The 25,406-nt window shown below is 39.8% G+C and overlaps 1 protein-coding gene across 1 annotated transcript in view; it reads left to right on the top strand.

Moving 5' to 3' along the window:
* The window catches only part of GLP2R (glucagon like peptide 2 receptor), a 63,565-nt gene that overhangs the window by 24,186 nt on the left and 13,973 nt on the right, over positions 1-25,406 (top strand). Inside the window, exons 2-4 of the mRNA XM_075846864.1 lie at positions 6,064-6,160; positions 16,529-16,633; positions 18,320-18,441. Of these exons, the coding sequence (XP_075702979.1) occupies positions 6,064-6,160; positions 16,529-16,633; positions 18,320-18,441 (324 nt within the window). The remainder of the gene's footprint in view (positions 1-6,063; positions 6,161-16,528; positions 16,634-18,319; positions 18,442-25,406) is intronic.

The following is a 25,406-nucleotide window of genomic DNA, read 5'->3' as shown; positions in this document are numbered from 1 at the left end:
GGATTCATTTTTATGGCACCAGAGAAGTAGTCACTTCCCTTCCCCCACACAGGAGTGAATTCGAGAATGCCAACCGCTGAATGGGCTTGGCCACCATATTGATCAGTCTTTGATTTAAAGGAGAAATATTACTAGATGGTCCCATTTTAAAGTAGGGCACCTACAATGGCGCCCACTAAATTGGCCCCATGAAGTTGTAAATAGAGGGAGGGCTGAATGCCAAGGAAGTCTTTGTCATGTGTGCCATAGTGCTACTTCTCATTGACCAGGAGATCTTGCTCTACATACTCTTTGCTTCCTTTTACCTCCCCAAGAAGAAAATACGTAAATTTTTTGGGGTATCTTCTAGATTTCTCAACTCCAAAGGGTTCCCCCTATTTATACAAGGATACGTCCTTCTACTGGAGGAGGTGACGACTGTGAGTACTGTGTCCATCTCGGCCCCTCTCACGATTGGGATATCTCCGTATGACATTCCCATTCTGTAGTCTGACACCAGAGCAGAAGCTTCTGTAGAAGAGTTTTTATAAATTCCAGCACATTTATCTCACAGCAGCGCAGAGAATCTGCTGGAAAATACAGATAAAACCCAGACATTTTCTCTCCTCCTGTGTAAACATTACAGTCGCAATGTGTAAATATTTAGGACTGAAGACGCGCCCCGATATGTGCTGCATGTGATGGAAAGTAACTACTGGAGCAATATATCAAGTAAAAGATGAGCAGGTGTGTTTTATCCTGCAGTTACCGTTCCTACCTCTGGGGGCAGTGTTACATTATGATCTCTCAATAATTGGTTTCTGTTCCCACCGCAATCGGGTGCTGGGTTTGGCATGCACATATGCACCGTGTAGAGGCTTGACCCCAAGATTCCCTGCGATGGTTCACTATATCCATGGACAGCACTACTGTATATCTAGGGATGGTTCTCTATAGCCATGGACAGGACTACTGTATATCTAGAGATGGTTCTCTATAGCCATGGACAGGACTACTGTATGTCTAGGGATGGTTCTCAATATCCATGGACAGAACTACTGTATATCTAGGGATGGTTCTCTATATCCATGGACAGAACTACTGTATATCTAGGGATGGTTCTCTATATCCATGGACAGAACTACTGTATATCTAGAGATGGTTCTCTATATACATGGACAGAACTACTGTAAATCTAGAGATGGTTCTCTTTGTTCACGGACAGGACTACTGTATAGCTAGAGATGGTTCTCTATATCCATGGACAGAACTACTGTATATCTAGGGATGGTTCTCTATATCCATGGACAGAACTACTGTATATCTAGAGATGGTTCTCAATATCCATGGACAGAACTACTGTATATCTAGAGATGGTTCGCTATAGCCATGGACAGGACTACTGTATATCTAGAGATGGTTCTCTATAGCCATGGACAGGACTACTGTATGTCTAGGGATGGTTCTCAATATCCATGGACAGAACTACTGTATATCTAGGGATGGTTCTCTATATCCATGGACAGAACTAATGTATATCTAGGGATGGTTCTCTATATCCATGGACAGAACTACTGTATATCTAGAGATGGTTCTCTATATACATGGACAGAACTACTGTAAATCTAGAGATGGTTCTCTTTGTTCACGGACAGGACTACTGTATAGCTAGAGATGGTTCTCTATATCCATGGACAGAACTACTGTATATCTAGGGATGGTTCTCTATATCCATGGACAGAACTACTGTAAATCTAGAGATGGTTCTCTTTGTTCACGGACAGGACTACTGTATAGCTAGAGATGGTTCTCTATATCCATGGACAGGACTACTGTATATCTAGAGATGGTTCTATATACATGGACAGGACTACTGTATATCTAGAGATGGTTAGATATACAGTAGTCCTGGCCAGAAATATGGATAACCATTTCTAGATATACAGTAGTCCTGTCCATGGATATAGGGAACCATCTCTAGATATACACTAGTGCTGTCTATGGCTATAGAGAACCATCTCTAGATATACAGTAGTCCTGTCCAGGAATATGGATAGAGATGGTTCTCTATCGCCATGGACAGCACTACTGTATATCTAGAGATAGTTCTCTATATCCATGGACAGCACTAGTGTATATCTAGAGATGGTTCCCTATATCCATGGACAGAACTACTGTATATCTAGAGATCGTTCTCTATATCCATGGAGGGGACTCTACTGTACATACCTGTTACAGGTTTTGCATTGAGGCCCAAAAGATTTTAGTTCTGTCTCTGGGATGGGCCGTTACTCTGTATTCATGGACATGACTCTACTGTAATCTTCTTATGCAGAGGTCTTTTTTTGTATATCCACAGTGAGGATTGAATATCTACAGAGACTCTAATCTATGGGCTGACCCCTGCGCGTCGGCAGGCTGACCCGTACTCTGATCTGTCTTCAACCCTAACCCTTGCTCCATGGCCATTCCTTTTTGCCCATTGTTGTGTTCCACGCCGCATGTTACCAGTTTTACTTGTTTTCACATTACCCAGTCACTTGTTTGGTTGCATTATGGATGACTTTGTTTTAAGAAATATCTTCTTCTAGTTGATGATGAAAAGCAGATGCACAAGGGAGTTTATACGTTTAAGGAACTGTTTACATTGCGATGGTCAGTGGCCGGCATCCAGTAGAACCATGACAAGTTTTAACATAACAAATATTCAGAAAGGAGGTGGAAGAAATATTAATAGGCTGAAGATAATCATAAGCCTGAGAATCTACATCAAAAGTCTTGACTACTCCAATTCATTATTGCTATTAGGATGAGCTCCGAGGCTTGGCGTGCTACAGGAATGTCTTCCTAAGCACTTCAGAACAACTTTGGCAATCTAAGATCTTGTAAACAGCTTTATGAGGGTGGAGTGTATGAGGAATATGTAGCAAATAATGGCTGCTTCAAGGGGGAAGGGGGTTATAGGTCTATTAGAAAAACATTCTGCCGGCCATTGAAGTCCCACACTAGTGGAGTCAAAGTTTAGACGGTCTTCCTTCTCTTTAGACTTGTCAACTGGTCCATCAAATCAAAACTCGCAGATGGAAAAAGTTATGGTCTATAATGAAACCTCCTTCTCGGTCACATGTTCCCCTAAAGAAGATTTTTGAAAATAAAAAAAATAGAGAACCCCTTTATTATGTTTGCCGACCCAAGTCAATGAGTTGCTGAACGAACGTGTGCAGGCCGCACCCAATGTATGTAACTTGTCCTGGGAGCTGTGGCCCCATGGAGACAAGCTCTCGGGTCTTGACCCTATTCAGTAGGTCAGATTGGCCTGAAGATGCAGATTTTGGCAGTGGAGGAAAGTTGATCCTTAAAGTTTCAAACTTTTGCTAAATCGTTGTAAATCTGTATTATGTGCGTGACACTAAATATACTCCATAGTCCAAAGTGACTCCCATCCAAAAATCTCTCACACACTCAAGACTCCATTCTTCAATTCATTGATGTTCTGCTGGTGTACTACCACATAGCATGTTCTTTCTGACAATAGGAGGTGCAATCCTCGGCAAGGGTTACCTACTCTTGGGTCTCCCCTCCGTACCCATTTTGTTTTATGGTGATGTGTCCTTTTTTGTGGCCAATAGCCAAAATGCTCCCAGTTTACATGCTTGTTTGGCTACCATACATTAACATACACTATAGATTTGGGTTACAGGTGGATTGAAATACCCCTCACCAAATCTGGGTTTTGGAGGAAGCAAGCTTTGGTGCTGGGCCCTCACACCTACTAGGCCATCTGCTCGAGCCTCTCAATTCATACAGCTCCGAGGTCCAGAAGTTGAGCAATTAGACTGGATTAATCATAGATTTTAGTGCATCTAGTTTGATGGACCAATGGCAAAACCAATAGGTAGTTGGACTACAATTTTCAGGTCCATGGGGTATTGGGTTTTTAGCCATGGCCGGCCCATATGACTAGTAGACCAATGTTTGAGCCTTTTAATTGGGACACAAGCCTTTAATTCTTCCAGCTCAGAGGCCCGAAATTTAAACTAGGTTGAACATTTAGACTGGATTCATCTTGTGCGATGGTGGACCTAGTATGATGGACTTTGAGAAGATGGACCACCCTAATGATTTGGTCTGTGTGGTATTGCTCTTATGGACATCTATTTTTGTGTATCCCGTCCCCCACCACGCATGATCTTTTCTGCTAAATACAACTAAGTCAAAAGTAACGTGTTCCAGAGTAATAAATCTTCTCCAGTGAAGGAGACTTGGCCACCGTGTACAAGGTCAGGTCATGTTTGATGTCGGGTCCGATCAGATCTCTGGTGGACGCTGTTACTGACTGTTTAGCCTTGGAGTCCATGAGGAACGGTCTCATATTTTAAACTATGCCCCTTATCTTGTAAATTGGAGCGCTAGAAGTTACCTGAAAGCTCAGTAAATTACCAATAATACGGAGTATATACTTAGCTCCACCCCTTCCTCTAGACAGGGAGGTATAGCATAAAGGAAGAGGCGGGGCTTTGCTTGGAGATCAATTTCATGCTCTTTGCTGATTGGCCATTATCTGACACTGCAGAGCTCCTCCTTCTCGCAATATTGGCCCCTAAATTTGCATTTTGGGTGGTCACTTACTGGGCACAATTGGAATGGAGTTCAAAAGTTAGGAGCATCTTGTAGTAACTCCCATTTCTATTTAATCTTTCAAATTCATGGATCATATTTGAGAAGTTGTTTTCTAAATCTCAATGATGATGGTGGAAGGACATTGTCGTTCATCAGATCATCAACCACCACTCACATTCTCCGCATACTTGCCAACGTTAGAAGCCCCCCAGACCAGACCCCTAAACCAATGCACACCCCAGGCGAGACCCCTAAACCAATGCACACCCCAGGCGAGACCCCTAAACCAATGCACACCCCAGGCGAGACCCCTAAACCAATGCACACCCCAGGCGAGACCCCTAAACCAATGCACACCCCAGGCGAGACCCCTAAACCAATGCACACCCCAGGCGAGACCCCTAAACCAATGCACACCCCAGGCGAGACCCCTAAACCAATGCACACCCCAGGCGAGACCCCTAAACCAATGCACACCCCAGGCGAGACCCCTAAACCAATGCACACCCCAGGCGAGACCCTTAAACTAATAGACACCAGGCCTTTTCCCTGAGATTCTAGAAGCGTTGGCAAGTGGGTTTTGTTTTTTTTTGTATATAAATGTATGAAAATTCTTAAAAAACCCAAAACGGGTGGGTAGAAAACCTTCCATATTCCTATATCCTATAAAAGATACGTGCCCTAGCAGACAGTATCACACATGATAGGATAAGATACACAGTTCAGCAGTCAGTATCACACATGATAGGATTAGATACAGTGGCTCAGCAGACAGTATCACACATGATAGGATTAGATACACAGTTCAGCAGACCGTATCACACGATAGGCTTAGATACATGGCCCCAGGAGACCGTAACGTTACATTTACCTCCTCTTCGGCTCTGGGTAAAGCAGATTTCCCAACACCATCTAGCGTCGTGACGTCATGACGGATGAAGACGTCAGACTTCAGCTGCACTCGGGAAGGAAATTGGGGTAAGCATGTGTTGTTACTAACAGGGGCCCGTGTATTTTATTACATAGGCCCCAATTACTATAGTAACTTTTAAAGATGTGGTGCCTGGGGGCTGCAACCCGGTTGCAATTGCGACCGCTGCGACCCGAATCTAGCCCCGGCTGGCCGACATTTTAGCTCCTAGAAGGATTCCCACCCAGCGTGAAAGCGAAACGAATAATTAGCATATATAACATTGTGACAGAAGAGGACGACTCAAGGTCCTGAAGTGATTGAACTTTACGCGGAGCGGTGTTTAATAGAGGAATATATTACATGCCTGAAATCTCGCATATCGGAGCTGCGGTGGCGCAATCTCCACGTTCACCGTCCACTTCCTATGATGAATATAAACTCTGTGCTATAATCTATGCAAATGTAAGCGAGTCCCTCAGTGAGGACGTGCGCTGCGCCTCGTGTAAAGACGCTCTCATTAATTCAGTGTAAACACGGCTGTCACCCTCTAGGTCAGCGGATCCGTGCTCGAGGGCATACTCAAGAAGTGGGCGCAGTACAAGACCGAATGCCTGACGCAACTGGAACTACAGAGGACGCTGGTGACTGGTAAGATCCCGACAACTCCGATAAGACAGTCTACATTCTCCGACAGCGCAAATCCTCAAAATATACAAACCGAACTGACCGCAAACATCTATATCCATATAAGACCGATGTATTCTATATACATATCCTAAAAACACAGGTTATACCAGCTGTACATATATAATTATATACAGAAGATACCCAGGTTATACCAGCATGCTCCATATCACTATATACAAGAAGATGTATAACTTATACCAGCTGTACATATATAATTATATACAGAAGATACCCAGGTTATACCAGCATGCTCCATATCACTATATACAAGAAGATGTATAACTTACACCAGCTGTACATATATAATTATATACAGAAGATACCCAGGTTATACCAGCATGCTACATATCACTATATACAAGAAGATGTATAACTTATACCAGCTGTACATATATAATTATATACAGAAGATACCCAGGTTATACCAGCATGCTCCATATCACTATATACAAGAAGATGTATAACTTACACCAGCTGTACATATATAATTATATACAGAAGATACCCAGGTTATACCAGCATGCTACATATCACTATATACAAGAAGATGTATAACTTATACCAGCTGTACATATATAATTATATACAGAATATACCCAGGTTATACCAGCATGCTCCATATGACTATATACAAGAAGATGTATAACTTATACCAGCTGTACATATATAATTCTATACAGAAGATACCCAGGTTATACCAGCGTGCTCCATATCACTATATACAGGAAGATGTATAACTTATACCAGCTGTACATATATAATTATATACAGAAGATACCCAGGTTATACCAGCATGCTCCATATTACTATATACAAGGAGATATATAACTTATACCAGCTGTACATATATAATTATATACAGAAGATACCCAGGTTATACCAGCATGCTCCATATCGCTACATACAAGAAGATGTATAACTTATACCAGCTGTACATATATAATTATACACAGAAGATACCCAGGTTATACCAGCATGCTCCATACCACTATATACAAGAAGATGTATAACTTATACCAGCTGTACATATATAATTATATACAGAAGATACCCAGGTTATACCAGCATGCTCCATATCACTATATACAAGATGTATAACTTATACCAGCTGTACATATATAATTATATACAGAAGATACCCAGGTTATACCAGCATGCTCCATATCACTATATACAGGAAGCTGTATAACTTATACCAGCTGTACATATATAATTATATACAGAAGATACCCAGGTTATACCAGCATGCTCCATATCACTATATACAGGAAGCTGTATAACTTATACCAGCTGTACATATATAATTATATACAGAAGATACCCAGGTTATACCAGCATGCTCCATATCACTATATACAAGATGATGTATAACTTATACCAGCTGTACATATATAATTATATGCAGAAGATACCCAGGTTATACCAGCATGTTCCATATCACTATATACAGGAAGATGTATAACTTATACCAGCTGTACATATATAATTATATACAGAAGATACCCAGGTTATAACAGCATGCTCCATATCACTATATACAAGAAGATGTATAACTTATACCAGCTGTACATATATAATTATATACAGAAGATGCCCAGGTTATACCAGCATGCTCCATATCACTATATACAGGAAGATGTATAACTTATACCAGCTGTACATATAATTATATACAGAAGATGCCCAGGTTATACCAGCATGCTCCATATCATTATATACAAGATGTATAACTTATACCAGCTGTACATATAACCTGGGTATCCTCTGTATATAATTATATATGTACAGCTGCTATAAGTTATACATCTTCCTGTATATAGTGATATGGAGCATGCTGGTATAACCTGGGTATCCTCTGTATATAATTATATACCAGCATGCTCCATATCACTATATACAAGAAGATGTATAACTTATACCAGCTGTACATATATAATTATATACAGAAGATACCCAGGTTATACCAGCATGCTCCATATCACTATATACAGGAAGATGTATAACTTATACCAGCTGTACATATATAATTATATACAGAAGATACCCAGGTTATACCAGCATGCTCCATATCACTATATACAAGAAGATGTATAACTTATACCAGCTGTACATATATAATTATATACAGAAGATACCCAGGTTATACCAGCATGCTCCATATCACTATATACAAGAAGATGTATAACTTATACCAGCTGTACATATATAATTATATACAGAAGATACCCAGGTTATACCAGCATGCTCCATATCACTATATACAAGAAGATGTATAACTTATACCAGCTGTACATATATAATTATATACAGAAGATACCCAGGTTATACCAGCATGCTCCATATCACTATATACAAGAAGATGTATAACTTATACCAGCTGTACATATATAATTATATACAGAAGATACACAGGTTATACCAGCATCCTCCATACCACTATATACAAGAAGATGTATAAATTATACCAGTTGTACATATATAATTATATACAGATTATACCCAGGTTATACCAGCATGCTCCATATCACTATATACAGGAAGATGTATAACTTATACCAGCTGTACATATATAATTATATACAGAAGATACCCAGGTTATACCAGCATGCTCCATATCACTATATACAGGAAGATGTATAACTTATACCAGCTGTACATATAATTATATACAGAAGATACCCAGGTTATACCAGCATGCTCCATATCACTATATACAAGATGTATAACTTATACCAGCTGTACATATATAATTATATACAGAAGATACCCAGGTTATACCAGCATGCTCCACTTTACTATATACAAGAAGATGTATAACTTATACCAGCCGTACATATATAATTATATACAGAGGCTACCCAGGTTATACCAGCATGCTCCATATCGCTATATACAGGAAGATGTATAACTTATACCAGCTGTACATATATAATTATATACAGAAGATACCCAGGTTATACCAGAATGCTCTATATCACTATATACAAGAAGATGTATAACTTATACCAGCTGTACACATATAATTATATACAGAAGATGCCCAGGTTATACCAGCATGCTCCATATCACTATATACAGGAAGATGTATAACTTATACCAGCTGTACATATATAATTATATACAGAAGATACACAGGTTATACCAGCATCCTCCATACCACTATATACAAGAAGATGTATAAATTATACCAGTTGTACATATATAATTATATACAGATTATACCCAGGTTATACCAGCATGCTCCATATCACTATATACAGGAAGATGTATAACTTATACCAGCTGTACATATATAATTATATACAGAAGATACCCAGGTTATACCAGCATGCTCCATATCACTATATACAGGAAGATGTATAACTTATACCAGCTGTACATATATAATTATATACAGAAGATACCCAGGTTATAACAGCATGCTCCATATCACTATATACAAGAAGATGTATAACTTATACCAGCTGTACATATATAATTATATACAGAAGATGCCCAGGTTATACCAGAATGCTCCATATCACTATATACAAGAAGATGAATAACTTATACCAGCTGTACATATATAATTATATACAGAAGTTACCCAGGTTATACCAGCATGCTCCATATCACTATATTCAAGAAGATGTATAACTTATACCAGCTGTACATATATAATTATATACAGAAGATACCCAGGTTATACCAGCATGCTCCATATCACTATATACAAGATGTATAACTTATACCAGCTGTACATATATAATTATATACAGAAGATACCCAGGTTATACCAGCATGCTCCATTTTACTATATACAAGAAGATGTATAACTTATACCAGCCGTACATATATAATTATATACAGAGGCTACCCAGGTTATACCAGCATGCTCCATATCGCTATATACAGGAAGATGTATAACTTATACCAGCTGTACATATATAATTATATACAGAAGATACCCAGGTTATACCAGAATGCTCTATATCACTATATACAAGAAGATGTATAACTTATACCAGCTGTACACATATAATTATATACAGAAGATACCCAGGTTCTACAGGCATGTTCCATATCACTATATACAAGAAGATGTATAACTTATACCAGCTGTACATATATAATTATATACAGAAGATACCCAGGTTATACCAGCATGCTCCATATCACTATATACAAGAAGATATAGAACTTATACCAGCTGTACATATATAATTATATACAGAAGATACCCAGGTTATACCAGCATGCTCCATTTTACTATATACAAGAAGATGTATAACTTATACCAGCTGTACATATATAATTATATACAGAGGATACCCAGGTTATACCAGCATGCTCCATATCGCTATATACAGGAAGATGTATAACTTATACCAGCTGTACATATATAATTATATACAGAATATACCCAGGTTATACCAGAATGCTCTATATCACTATATACAAGAAGATGTAGAACTTATACCAGCTGTACATATATAATTATATACAGAAGTTACCCAGGTTATACCAGCATGCTCCATATCACTATATACTGGAAGAGGTATAACTTATACCAGCTGTACATATATAATTATATACAGAAGATGCCCAGGTTATACCAGCATGCTCCATATCACTATATACAAGATGTATAACTTATACCAGCTGTACATATATAATTATATACAGGAGATACCCAGGTTATACCAGCATGCTCCATATCACTATATACAAGAAGATGTATAACTTATACCAGCTGTACATATATAATTATATACAGAAGATGCCCAGGTTATACCAGCATGCTCCATATCACTATATACAGGAAGATGTATAACTTATACCAGCTGTACCATATATAATTATATACAGAAGATACCCAGGTTATACCAGCATGCACCATATCTCTATATACAAGAAGATGTATAACTTATACCAGCTGTACATATATAATTATATACAGAAGATACCCAGGTTATACCAGCATGCTCCATATCACTATATACAAGAAGATGTATAACTTATACCAGCTGTACATATATAATTATATACAGAAGATACCCAGGTTATACCAGCATGCTCCATATCACTATATACAAGAAGATGTATAACTTATACCAGCTGTACATATATAATTATATACAGAAGATACCCAGGTTATACCAGCATGCTCCATATCACTATATACAAGAAGATATAGAACTTATACCAGCTGTACATATATAATTATATACAGAAGATACCCAGGTTATACCAGCATGCTCCATTTTACTATATACAAGAAGATGTATAACTTATACCAGCTGTACATATATAATTATATACAGAGGATACCCAGGTTATACCAGCATGCTCCATATCGCTATATACAGGAAGATGTATAACTTATACCAGCTGTACATATATAATTATATACAGAATATACCCAGGTTATACCAGAATGCTCTATATCACTATATACAAGAAGATGTATAACTTATACCAGCTGTACATATATAATTTATATACAGAAGTTACCCAGGTTATACCAGCATGCTCCATATCACTATATACAAGAAGATGTATAACTTATACCAGCTGTACATATATAATTATATACAGAAGATACCCAGGTTATACCAGCATGCTCCATATCACTATATACAAGAAGATGTATAACTTATACCAGCTGTACATATATAATTATATACAGGAGATACCCAGGTTATACCAGCATGCTCCATATCACTATATACTGGAAGAGGTATAACTTATACCAGCTGTACATATATAATTATATACAGAAGATGCCCAGGTTATACCAGCATGCTCCATATCACTATATACAAGATGTATAACTTATACCAGCTGTACATATATAATTATATACAGGAGATACCCAGGTTATACCAGCATGCTCCATATCACTATATACAAGAAGATGTATAACTTATACCAGCTGTACATATATAATTATATACAGAAGATGCCCAGGTTATACCAGCATGCTCCATATCACTATATACAGGAAGATGTATAACTTATACCAGCTGTACATATATAATTATATACAGAAGATACCCAGGTTATACCAGCATGCTCCATATCACTATATACAGGAAGATGTATAACTTATACCAGCTGTACCATATATAATTATATACAGAAGATACCCAGGTTATACCAGCATGCACCATATCTCTATATACAAGAAGATGTATAACTTACACCAGCTGTACATATATAATTATATACAGAAGATACCCAGGTTATACCAGCATGCTCCATATTTGTTGTTTCCAGCTCTTCATTTGGTGTTCTGGTTGAATCTCTACGTGTTGATCATTTTATTAAATTTTCCCCCATTAATTTTTGCTTTTTATATCTGGAGATTTGTTTTTTTTTGAAAAGAAAGATAAGTTGTTTCTCTGGGATATTTGCCATGCAGAATCGCTCTGTATTTCCTATTTTATTGAGAACTCCCACTTCTACCACCGAATCAGCAGCGATCACACGACTTTAATAATAACCTCATCCAGTAACATGTGGCCTGACCTTTGATTAACCTTCATGAGTGATCGGAGGAGCTGCATACAGGAAAATATCTATTAATAATTAGAAATAAGTCATTTTCTCTAGTTTATAGAATTCATGTTTTTGCCATGGTACAAGTCAGGAAATTCTCCACAATTCAGATTGGGTGGAGCTTGACATCATCCAATCAGTAGAGGCTTTTTATAGGGGTGCTGAGTCCGATTAAGGCGCAAATCAATTTAAACAAATTTATTACTGATTGGCACCTCACTAAACACGTCTGTAAGAGGGCGAGGCTTGGCAGAATTGGGGTGTGGCTTAATCTGGCATCCAATAAGCCAACCAGGAGGTGGTATAAGGTAGAGTAAAGCGTTCGATACTTTGTCTAGCAAAACACGCCAAATTTATCACACGGCCTGCCTGATAAATACAAGACCGCTTTAGCAAATGTGCCCCAATGTGTCTAGTAATGGCCCACCATATAACAAATGGAGGGGCCTGGCACATCAAAGCGAGATGGGTTCTTCTTTAGCTCTGGTTTATAGAGCCCCTGTATGATGTCCATATACCCTAACAAGACCTAAGGATTGGGGTGTCCTTTAAGAGTCAACCCCTACAGAATATAAAGGAACGGGGGACCCCCAGATTATGCTGGACCCATCTTCTTAAGGGGTAGGTTAATATCGGTTAATGGGGGGATAGAGGTGGAGAAGAAACAATGGGGCCAAAGTTTGGGGCGTTGTATTGGCATGCACCAGTAGGAAGCTTTTTTTAATTTTTTTTTATATTGGGCCCCCCACCGTTTTGTGTACACCCCGGTGCTCCGTAAAGAACGAGTTTTGCGATGTTCTTCCACATTCCCATGAATTCCTGCATTGTGATATTTGCAATACTCTGCAGGGCGTTCATCAAAAATGTAGCAAATATTTTTATTTGGTCGTTTCACCTCCGAGAAGAACCAATCACATATTCCCGGCACCGTCTATAAATGCTGATGTGCCAGATACTGTCACTTCTTATAATAGAAAGTCAAGCAGTGTAAAGTCTCCCGTTCTCTTATTAATATTTCATGAATAAATCTATTTCTCTTATGACTGTAACGTATAAATACACCCAGCGTGCGAAACGCGTTATTCTGGCCGACTACACCCCCGATGACTATGGAATGCCGAGTGTCTCACGGTCCAACATCAGTTCAGATGGAAAATGTCAGATCGGTCAGTGTAATGTTTCATACAGATTGAACAGGCCCCAATACCCTCATGCGTTCTCCTACGCGAAGGTCGAAAACATCAAAAATATTCGTAATAAAAAATTTAGTGAAACCTAAATAAGAAAAACAGTCCTGATAAATAGAACCTATAAACTACATAATAAATATATGAACAGATCTAGATCGTTTTTATTTTATGCAGTGAAATATTTAATTATTTTGTTTTATAAGATTTTAATTTTATCGTTTCTTTTTTAAATCTATTTTTTATTTAAATTTTTTTATATTTGATGCTATATAATTAGTTTTTTTTTATGTCTTTATAAAGTATTTTCTTATTTTTTATTATGTTATATAATTGTTTCTGTAAGTTTTTTATATATATATATATATATATATATATATATATATATATATATATATACAAGAAAATAATATTTTATATGACTTTGGATGATGTTTTTATTTACTTGATTGTTTTATTACATTTTTTTTTTTCTGTATATTTTCTAGTGGCTTTTTTTTTTGTGGTTTCAGGGGAAAAAAATGAGTTTAAACACAGAGTTGCTGACAAGCGAAGTCTCTCCATTCAGTTACTATGCTTCACCAGATCTGACATGCAGCATTCTACACACACAATGTAAAATCTGCTTGCCAGGGTCATTATCATATAACGGGCATAACCGATTTTTCCATTTTATTTATTCATTATTCAATTATTTTTAAATGAATATAATCGTGACAAGAATAATATATGAGTGAAGTGATAACACATACAATGTAATGTTTTGTGGTATTTTATGTTATTAGGGCTATGTGGTAAAGTCTACTGTATATAGCAGAAGTTGCTTGCAGTGTCAGCCCGTTGGTTGTGCTGCTGAGGTCGTTGCGGACATTATATCTTTACTGGTGAGTCCTGAAGGTGGCCATATTGGCAATGCACTTCCTTCTGTACAGACAGTGCAGTAGGTTGCATGTGCTTTATGGCAGCTGCAATGAATGGGAGCTAATGGACAGAAAACTGTCCATAGATTTATACATATTTCAGGAAGAGATGGAGATTATCAAGTGGCAGGGGAAAAATGGTGCCTAACATGAATAAATCTGGTGCAATTTACAACCCGCCCATCCAGATAGGTGGAAAAAGTGTCTAAAACACCTAAAAAATGTCTCCCGCCATGTACGGCGTTTTATTTGCTCAATTTGTGCCAGAGTTCTTGCGCATTTCGCTTTGTTAATCTCCCCTCGGTGTTCTTGAGTCTCTCTCCGGGTTTCTTTTAGACTCTGTTACGGTTTCTTGATATATCTGGAGCTCTGATCTTGTGTTAGGACATAAAGACTCCTCCTGATATGAAGATGTTTCTTATGCGTCCAGTGCAATAAAACCTTCATATAATTTCCCAACCAGCAAAAATGACTTCTGGGCCACGTCTGTGTGTTCAGTGATAAGGGGGACGTTATGGCTGAGGATAAGAAGGTTTTTACGACCACATAGTGTCCAATAATAAGAATAATAATAACAGTGAGAACATGAGAGACACCGGGAACATTAAGCAGCGTCTCAAGAAACCTCATAACCCGAAATAGAAGTAGATTTAATATTCCTCCTCCTCCTCCTGAGGTTTTCCTCCCTTTTTTTTCTTTAATTTTTTCCCCTCCATTTCTTTACATCTTTAACTTGTTCGTCCTCCTAGTTCTTCTTTTGATCTGATTGTAGCTTTTCTTTTTTTTTTTTTTTTTGTTTCATTTTAGTTTGTTTTTTTTTAACCTCTTTTGTTCTTCAATGAGTTTTTTTTCTTGTACATCAACTTCTTCAAATTCTTTTTATTTCTCTACCATTTTTGTCTTCATTTTTACTTCTCAGTGCTCCTCCACTTCCTTAATTTTATTTTTTGTTCTCTACTTCATCCCCTTTCCCCTCTTTCCTTTTTGTTCTACCTTCAATTTTCCTTTTATTATTTTTCGCTCTCTATTTCACGCAAGCCTCTTCTACCTCTTTCTCTTCGTTCCTCCTCCTAAGTTCCTTCTTCTCCTTCCTCATTATAAACCACCTTATTGGTTATGTCTTCCTTTACTCATTCTGAGATCATTAAGTAACCTGAATATCTTTTCGGTATTCCCCAATGTGCCCTCCTTTTACTAGATGACTATTCCGTCCTTTGAAGGAAGAGGATGGATGAAAAATGCAGTCGTTTAAGGTATCGGCGCCAGGCTTGTAGAAGAGAATGGTACTTTGAGATGGCTTCTTGAAAAGGTTCTCTTTATTGGAATGAGCACGTGTTCCTGGACCGGTCCCTTCATCAGGTCGGTCACAGAGAAGTCATCTCAAAGTACCATTCTCTTCTACAAGGCTGGCGCCGATACCTTAAATTACTGCATCTTTCATCCATCCTCTTCCTTTATACTTGATTCCCACAAGGAGGATTCATCCTCCCAGCGATCGCAGTGGGTGGCAGCCGGCATAGACACGGGAACTTTTAAAAAAACCTCGGAAGAGCGCCACTCTTTTACATCTTCCTTTTTACTTCATATGTGCATATTCCGTCCTTTGACCTCATAGGTCCATTATTCTGCGCAGCTGCTCCGGTCAATGATGAAATAATTGTTCACGTTCTCTTCTATTCCAGGAGTATACTGCAATGGGACATTCGACCAGTTTGCTTGTTGGCCTTTTTCTCACCCAGGAAATATATCTGTTCCCTGTCCATGGTATCTACCGATGAATCAAGAAGGTAACCACTTAAATGTTCATATATATTGTAACAGATATCAGATCAATTTGCAGAATGTTAAGACCCAAAATTCATCAAAACCAACCTACAGACATGCTGAATTGAGTATGCAGTGAGCTTCCCCTAGTGGTCACTTCAGGTAAAAATGTGTTAATCTATGAAACGAAAAAATTCACTCACCTCTGCTCTTAGTCAATTGGCAATAATTCTTGCCCGGGCGTTTAGGAGGCGGTGCTTTCACCCTGGGACGGCCTTAGACTTATGCAACCTGTGTGGTTGCATTGGACACATCTCCCTTGCCAAATGAAGAGGACACTAATATGCATGGTTTGGGCACCTGGAGCTTGCCACTCCAATCCTACACTACATGCTTGGACCTGCAGCTGCATACTTCCTTAGTAGGCTGTATTTTGCCACTGCATTGCTGTAGTATATAGGCGGCGGTATTCAGGCACCGTGTGGCGGCGGTATTCAGGCACCGTGTGGCGGCGGTATTCAGGCACCGTGTGGCGGCGGTATTCAGGCACCGTGTGGCGGCGGTATTCAGGCACCGTGTGGCGGCGGTATTCAGGCACCGTGTGGCGGCGGTATTCAGGCACCGTGTGGCGGCGGTATTCAGGCACCGTGTGGCGGCGGTATTCAGGCACCGTTTGGCGGCGGTATTCAGGCACCGTTTAGCGGCGGTATTCAGGCACCGTGTGGCTATTTTTGTCACTTTGACATATTCGGTACTGTATGGCTGTTTTCTGCCACTGTATGGCGGTGGTATTTAGGCCCTATATGGTTATCTGTAAACTGTATGGCAGTATTATTTGATACTGACATTAGTCCCTTCTAGGACCAAGAGCCCTGAATCTTCACATTTAAGTCCCACATCACGTCCCTGAAGCCGTCATCGTAAATTATTTATTTTGAAAGCCGCCAGATGATTAAATCTATATATGGATAAGTTCATTATACGTAAATTGAGACTCTGGTACCGGGATTAATCATCTTCTCATGCAGGCAAAGAGACGTGATCTTCAATAAATGTCACTTCCGAAAATATGACAAATCTCCCATATAAAAAGAATCCACTTCATAAGAAAGACGTTCGGAGACGCACAGGAAACTCGCTGTTATGTAGACTGGTAACATAAAGGCCTCCGTAACGTGAATCACAAGCGGTGACTTAAGGGAGGTCCTATAAAATCGGGGCACCGATAAGTCTGTTTCTGACCAATCAGATTCCACCAATTCATTTTTTAATTTCTTAAAGGAACCTGTCACCCAGTAAGGATCCCTTTAGATTAAAGCATTTGTATGAAATCCGATCATCGCTGAACGAAGGGGCAGCAAATACCTTTAAAAGCGAGAAATCTTAAGTAATCATGTGACCCTTCTCTATCCTTGTGATTGGCTGAACACAAAGTGTGGCGTGGCAGATTATATTCCAGACCCAATATAATCGGCGCTCTTATGCCCTCTAATGTTTTTACAGCATCTGTAACCTGTCTTAGTCTAGAGTCTGGGAAAGCTGGGTGTCCATACAGATCCAGAATAACCACTATAAGGATTGGACAGCTGGAATTTTACTGACCGTTTCCTTTAGAGATAAGCGGCGCCAGGGCTGTCTGACAGCCACTCGTTTCTCCTCATATACATTTTTATATTAAGTTGTCATGAAAAATGTGTGTTTTGTTGCAGGTATCACGGGTTACACGCACAGATACTGCACTGAGCAGGGAGTTTGGCAGACGAAAGACAATTCTACAGATATTTGGCGGGACAACACAGAATGCTCCACCAGCGATTACTTCAAACAAAATGTGAGCCTGACTTGTTTGCTTCATGTTAATCCTCCCAGATTACTTCAATTCGATAAAGTTTTGTGGTTCCAGATTTCTACATTACACAGCGCGGCAGCATCCTGAAAAACTACAGCGAGATCCTGGGTGGTGTGTGTGTATATATATATATATATATATATATATATATACAGTGGAGGAAATAAGTATTTGATCCCTTGCTGATTTTGTAAGTTTGCCCACTGTCAAAGACATGAACAGTCTAGAATTTTTAGGCTAGGTTAATTTTACCAGTGAGAGATAGATTATATATATAAAAAAAAAAAAAAGAAAATCATTGTCAAAATGATATATATTTATTTGCATTGTGCACAGAGAAATAAGTATTTGATCCCCTACCAACCATTAAGAGTTCAGCCTCCTCCAGACCAGTTACTGCTCCAAATCAACTTGGTGCCTGCATTATAGACAGCTCTTACATGGTCACCTGTATAAAAGACTCCTGTCCACAGACTCAATGAATCAGTCTGACTCTAACCTCTACAACATGGGCAAGACCAAAGCTTTCTAAGGATGTCAGGGACAAGATCATAGACCTGCACAAGGCTGGAATGGGCTACAAAACCATAAGTAAGACGCTGGGTGAGAAGGAGACAACTGTTGGTGCAATAGTAAGAAAATGGAAGACATACAAAATGACTGTCAATCGACATTGATCTGGGGCTCCATGCAAAATCTCACCTCGTGGGGTATCCTTGATCCTGAGGAAGGTGAGAGCTCAGCCGAAAACTACACGGGGGGAACTTGTTAATGATCTCAAGGCAGCTGGGACCACAGTCACCAAGAAAACCATTGGTAACACATTACGCCGTAATGGATTAAAATCCTGCAGTGCCCGCAAGGTCCCCCTGCTCAAGAAGGCACATGTACAGGCCCGTCTGAAGTTTGCAAATGAACATCTGGATGATTCTGGGAGTGATTGGGAGAAGGTGCTGTGGTCAGATGAGACTAAAATTGAGCTCTTTGGCATTAACTCAACTCGCCGTGTTTGGAGGAAGAGAAATGCTGCCTATGACCCAAAGAACAGCGTCCCCACTGTCAAGCATGGAGGTGGAAACATTATGTTTTGGGGGTGTTTCTTTGCTAAGGGCACAGGACTACTTCACCGCATCAATGGGAGAATGGATGGAGCCATGTACCGTCAAATCCTGAGTGACAACCTCCTTCCCTCCACCAGGACATTAAAAATGGCTCGTGGCTGGGTCTTCCAGCACGACAATGACCCGAAACATACAGCCAAGGCAACAAAGGAGTGGCTCAAAAAGAAGCACATTAAGGTCATGGAGTGGCCTAGCCAGTCTCCAGACCTTAATCCCATCGAAAACTTATGGAGGGAGCTGAAGATCCGAGTTGCCATGCGACCGCCTCGAAATCTTAATGATTTACAGATGATCTGCAAAGAGGAGTGGGCCAAAATTCCATCTAACATGTGTGCAAACCTCATCATCAACTACAAAAAACGTCTGGCTGCTGTGCTTGCCAACAAGGGTTTTGCCACCAAGTATTAAGTCTTGTTTGCCAAAGGGATCAAATACTTATTTCTCTGTGCACAATGCAAATAAATATATATAATTTTGACAATGAGATTTTATAAAAAAAAAAAGAAAAGGAAAATCAATCTCTCACTGGTAAAAATTAACCTAGCCTAAAAATTCTAGACTGCTCATGTCTTTGACAGTGGGCAAACTTACAAAATCAGCAAGGGATCAAATACTTATAGTGTGTGTATAGAAGCAGCACCGGTTTCTTTAGTATCGGGTGCACAGGTTCTTGTTCAGACACACGACCAGTGTCCCAAATAGCCAGCAACAATTCTAAAAGACAAGACAGCACTCCAAATTCAGTGATAGATAGGATCACTTTAATCACCTCTTGTGACGTTTCAACCCTACTCAATGGGGTCTTTCTCAAGGTGATTAAAGTGATCCTATCTATCACTGAATTTGGAGTGCTGTCTTGTCTTTTGGAATTGTTGCTATATATATATATATATATATATATATATATATATATATATATATTATGCGGTCCTGTTGACATAATTTTTTGCCTACGTTTGACGTATACTCCCAGTGTATTCGCTAAACGTAGGTTGTGACAGATGCTATAGACTATATAAAAGTATCCGTAAAACGGATACGTCGTGAACTGGGGTCGTGAGAGTCCATTAAACTGATGATATTAAAGTCTATGAGTGACAATTGCCACAATTAGGCATCGGTTTAACATCTCCGCCACTAATAGACTCTAATGGTATCCATTGAACGTATACGTCATGAAAGACTATTGAAAAGTTGATGACATATCTGGGACGTATGCCGCGCAGTGTCATACATCACCCATAGACTCCCATGTTTAAAAAAAAAAATGTATACCGCGCATTATATGTTTCTTTGCGGGATCCGGTGGGATGGAATAACAGTCTACTATGCTGTACTATCCATTAACAAAAAGATATACTGACTTCTACCAAGCCGATGCAGGTCAAAAAGGATATATTTATGGCCTCCATAAGTATATGGACACGTTCAGCGTGTATGCCTGGAGCTTTCCCGACGTATACAATAAAGATAGGGCAAAAAAATAAAATTGATGTGAACAGGGCTTTTTACGGAATGGCTAGTACTGCTGGAGACTAGATAGGCAGGATTACACAACTCCAAATACCAGAGGGGATCATATATATATATATATATATATATATACTCACACACTCTGTAATACAAGGTGTCATTCCATTATCACTAAAATAATAGTTCTTTTGCACTGCCGGATACAAGATAGGCAGGATTACAGAGCGGTTCTGAATCAGAGATAATTATATATATATATATATATATATATATATATATATATATATATATGAGATAGATAGATAGACACTTATCACAAATGTCGATTCACTGAAATTAGATAGTGTATGTCGTTCAATATTCAATATAGTTCACCGCCTGGAAGAACGATTAAAAAGTAAGTTTATTGGTTAAATTCATAAAATTGTGGCTCTACTAGCCGTTGATGCCAGACCAGGCTAAAGCAAGAGATTGCGACACGATAGGTGGTGTGGAGTGATAAATGTCTCCTTCACCCCAAAGAAACCACCTATCTATTTATTGTATAATAACGCTATATCTTTGCCATTAATAATTGTCTATCTAAATCCTAAATCCTACGCGTTTCATCATCACATGTAAAGTGATGCTTCCTCAGGGATTGATAGATTTGGATTATTTCAAATATCGAGGTGATAACAATATAACAGCACTGGATAGCACTGTTTTTGTGCTGATTCATAGTCTCCAGACGCATGCACGGCACTGATGCATTGGCCGTACACGCGCCGGGAAAACTAAGGGCTTAAAAATGCTAAGAGCCTGCCCTCCAAAGGTAGTCCCCTAGGAAAACCGCCAATCCGCGTATTACACGGCAACTAGTGACGTGCCGGAGGCGGGGTCCCGAGGGCCTAGCAACCGATGGAGGTTCCTGGACGACAAAAGCGTCCATGGTAACTGGGGGACGCTAGACGCGGCTCCTGAGTTGTCAAATGACAAGAATACATCGTGTGGATATAATGGTAACATACGGCCCTGTAGAAAAGGGCCGTGTTAATACATGGTGAGGAACTCAACCGTAGGGGGAATCGTCTCACTCCGAGACTGACTCCCCAAAGTACCATAATTAAACCCCATATCCGTCCAAGATCAAGAATGGGTAGTATCCCATCACACAATAAGCATGAGTAGAAGAGAGATTGCGGCCAACCCATACTAAATAGACCTAGGGAGGGCGCAACGTAGATTCTTTTGCGGTTAGTGAAAAAATGTTCAATAGCGCACTATTGGCAACCAAGAAGAATACCCATGTCGTATTTAAGATGTATGTATCCAATAATGTCAGTGACCCATATGAAGCCCTGTATGAAAAACGTGACACAAAAAACCGCGGTAAAACCGCATGGTGTGCATAAGGACAAAGGTATAGATAGAGAGTAGCATGTTTAGGTATGTTATAATGAAGTCTATGGTACATTGTATACATGCCCAGACTGAACATAAGGTAAAATAGTGCAGCTAGAGGAAACACGAATAGGAGATTTGTTCATTAATGCCTTGCGGGCTAACAGTCTGCAATCTGAATATCCATTCAGCCTCTTTTTGGAGTATTTTCCTGTCCAGGTCCCCCCCTCTAGGGAGGGGTCTCACATGTTCTATACCCTGGAAAACCAAGGATGTAGCATCCCCGTCATGACAGGACCACACATGTCTTGCTACTGGGGTATCTACTTTCCTTCTGACATCACCAATGTGGTCCCGTATCCTTCTCCTGAATTCCCTTTTGGTCTTTCCCACGTATTGTAGGCCACATTTACATGTCATGAGATAGACAATACCCTTTGTTTTACAATTTATGAATGACCTGTTGTCAAAGGTTTTGCCAGTGTGAGTACTTGTAAAATTCTTACTGCATAATATGGATTCGCAGGCCCTGCATGTTCCACATCTATATGTCCCTCTAGCACTATTCTCCAGCCATGTGCCACATTGTGTGACAGGTTGTAAGTGGCTATGGACCAATCGGTCCCTGAGATTGCGTCCCCTCCTATAGGTAATAAGCGGGGCGTCCCCAACCAGGGTCCCCACATCAGGATCTGCCTTTAGGATACCCCAAAAGCGTTTGAGGACCTCCCTCACCTCTCTATTAGCTGAGTCAAAGGTACCAATAACTCTAATGGGTTCTTCATGCATATCTTTTGGTTTAGGGTTGAGCAGGTCGTCTCTATTACAACCCAATGCATTCTGATATGCACCTCTCAGCACCTCCTTAGGATAACCCCTATGTCTGAACCTATTTTCAAGGTCACGTGCAGATATCCACCCGATTTCAGACTACCTTCTGCGAGACAGAAGGGAGCTATAGGCACCTCATTGGGGAATAGTGACAGACTTCGGATAGTGAACCTTTCCACACGTAATTTGACAGCAGAAGAGGTGGAGGTGCTTAGTAGGGGTCTCTCATTTGTCCCGACCAACAAATTTAATCTTTTCACGTGGGTTAAGGACCTCAACCTCTTTGCCAGAAAACTTAAGTGGAAAAAGTTCTTTAAGATGCATAACAAGCGACAATGCCTGGAATTAGGTATTATGGAAGAGGATCTTCCACACTTCAGACTATTAGAGGATCTTTGGGAGGAGGGTCATAGGGAGGAGGGCAAGGGCCCATTTACGGAGCTAAGGGTCCCATCAACCAAATATGCACCCCTTAGTGACAATACCTCCATTGATGTTTTTGTGAAGGTAGTGGAGGATCAACTTAAACTGATCAATCATAAGGAGCACGGCTCCAACTTTTCCAGTAGAGAGATGGCAGCTTTGTTATCTTTAGAGAGGGACGATAATATCATTATTAAACCCTCGGATAAAGGGGGGAATATAGTGGTGTTAAATCGTTCACAATACAGTAAGATGTGCTACGACATTCTGGATGATCGAGACTGTTATGGGGTCCTGCCCAGCAACCCAATGACTATATTTAAGGAGAAATTAAAAAATATCCTTGGCCCAGCAAAATCGGATAACCTCATAAACGATAGGGAAATGAAGTTCATGTTGAAAGAGTTCCCATTAACGGCAACATTTTATAGCTTACCCAAGGTACATAAGGGCCTGTACCCTCTCAAGGGTCGTCCCATAGTATCTGGGATTGACAGCCTCACTCAAAATGCGAGCGTATACCTTGATCAGGTCCTTAGACCATTTGTGGTGTCCCTGCCATCATACGTGAGGGACACCATGGATGTGCTGAGGAGGCTTGAGGGTATACGGTGTGATGGTCAGACACTATTGGCATCTCTGGATGTAGAGTCCTTATATAGCTCCATTCCACACAGTCGGATGTAGAGCTATTGAACATTTTTTGATGGATAAAGGGGTACAATACCAGGCCCACAATAAATTCGTGATTGAACTATTGAGGTTTGTCCTAGAACACAACTTCTTTTTATTTGATCAAAAGATCTACCACCAACTCAGAGGAGTGGCCATGGGTAGTCCATGTGCACCCACCTTTGCGAACCTATATCTGGGTTGGTGGGAAAAGGAAGTTGTGTTCAGTGAACTTATGGATGAATGGTCATCATGTATTCTGCTCTGGATGAGATTCATAGATGATGTTCTCATTCTATGGACAGGGACCAGGGAGAAATTTAAGGAATTTGTGGAGATCTTGAATGCTAATGAACTAGGTCTTTTTTTCACATCCGAAATTCAAGATACTAGAATTACCTTCCTGGATATCACGATATCCAAGACTGACACAGGGCTGTTAGAAACCAACATGTATCGCAAAGAAACGGCGACCAATAGCTTACTACAATGGAAAAGTTGTCATCCAATTAATCTTAAGAGAGGCATACCGAAGGGCCAATATCTCAGGGCACGGAGAAATTGTTCGACCATCACGGACTTTAGGATATCTGCACGTGACCTTGAAAATAGGTTCAGACATAGGGGTTATCCTAAGGAGGTGCTGAGAGGTGCATATCAGAATGCATTGGGTTGTAATAGAGACGACCTGCTCAACCCTAAACCAAAAGATATGCATGAAGAACCCATTAGAGTTATTGGTACCTTTGACTCAGCTAATAGAGAGGTGAGGGAGGTCCTCAAACGCTTTTGGGGTATCCTAAAGGCAGATCCTGATGTGGGGACCCTGGTTGGGGACGCCCCGCTTATTACCTATAGGAGGGGACGCAATCTCAGGGACCGATTGGTCCATAGCCACTTACAACCTGTCACACAATGTGGCACATGGCTGGAGAATAGTGCTAGAGGGACATATAGATGTGGAACATGCAGGGCCTGCGAATCCATATTATGCAGTAAGAATTTTACAAGTACTCACACTGGCAAAACCTTTGACAACAGGTC

Source organism: Rhinoderma darwinii, chromosome 13, assembly GCF_050947455.1.
Source record: "Rhinoderma darwinii isolate aRhiDar2 chromosome 13, aRhiDar2.hap1, whole genome shotgun sequence".
Taxonomy (NCBI): Eukaryota; Metazoa; Chordata; class Amphibia; order Anura; family Rhinodermatidae; genus Rhinoderma; species Rhinoderma darwinii.
The sequence above is the reverse complement of the archived record's forward strand: the minus strand, read 5'-3'. Positions and strand labels throughout refer to the sequence as shown.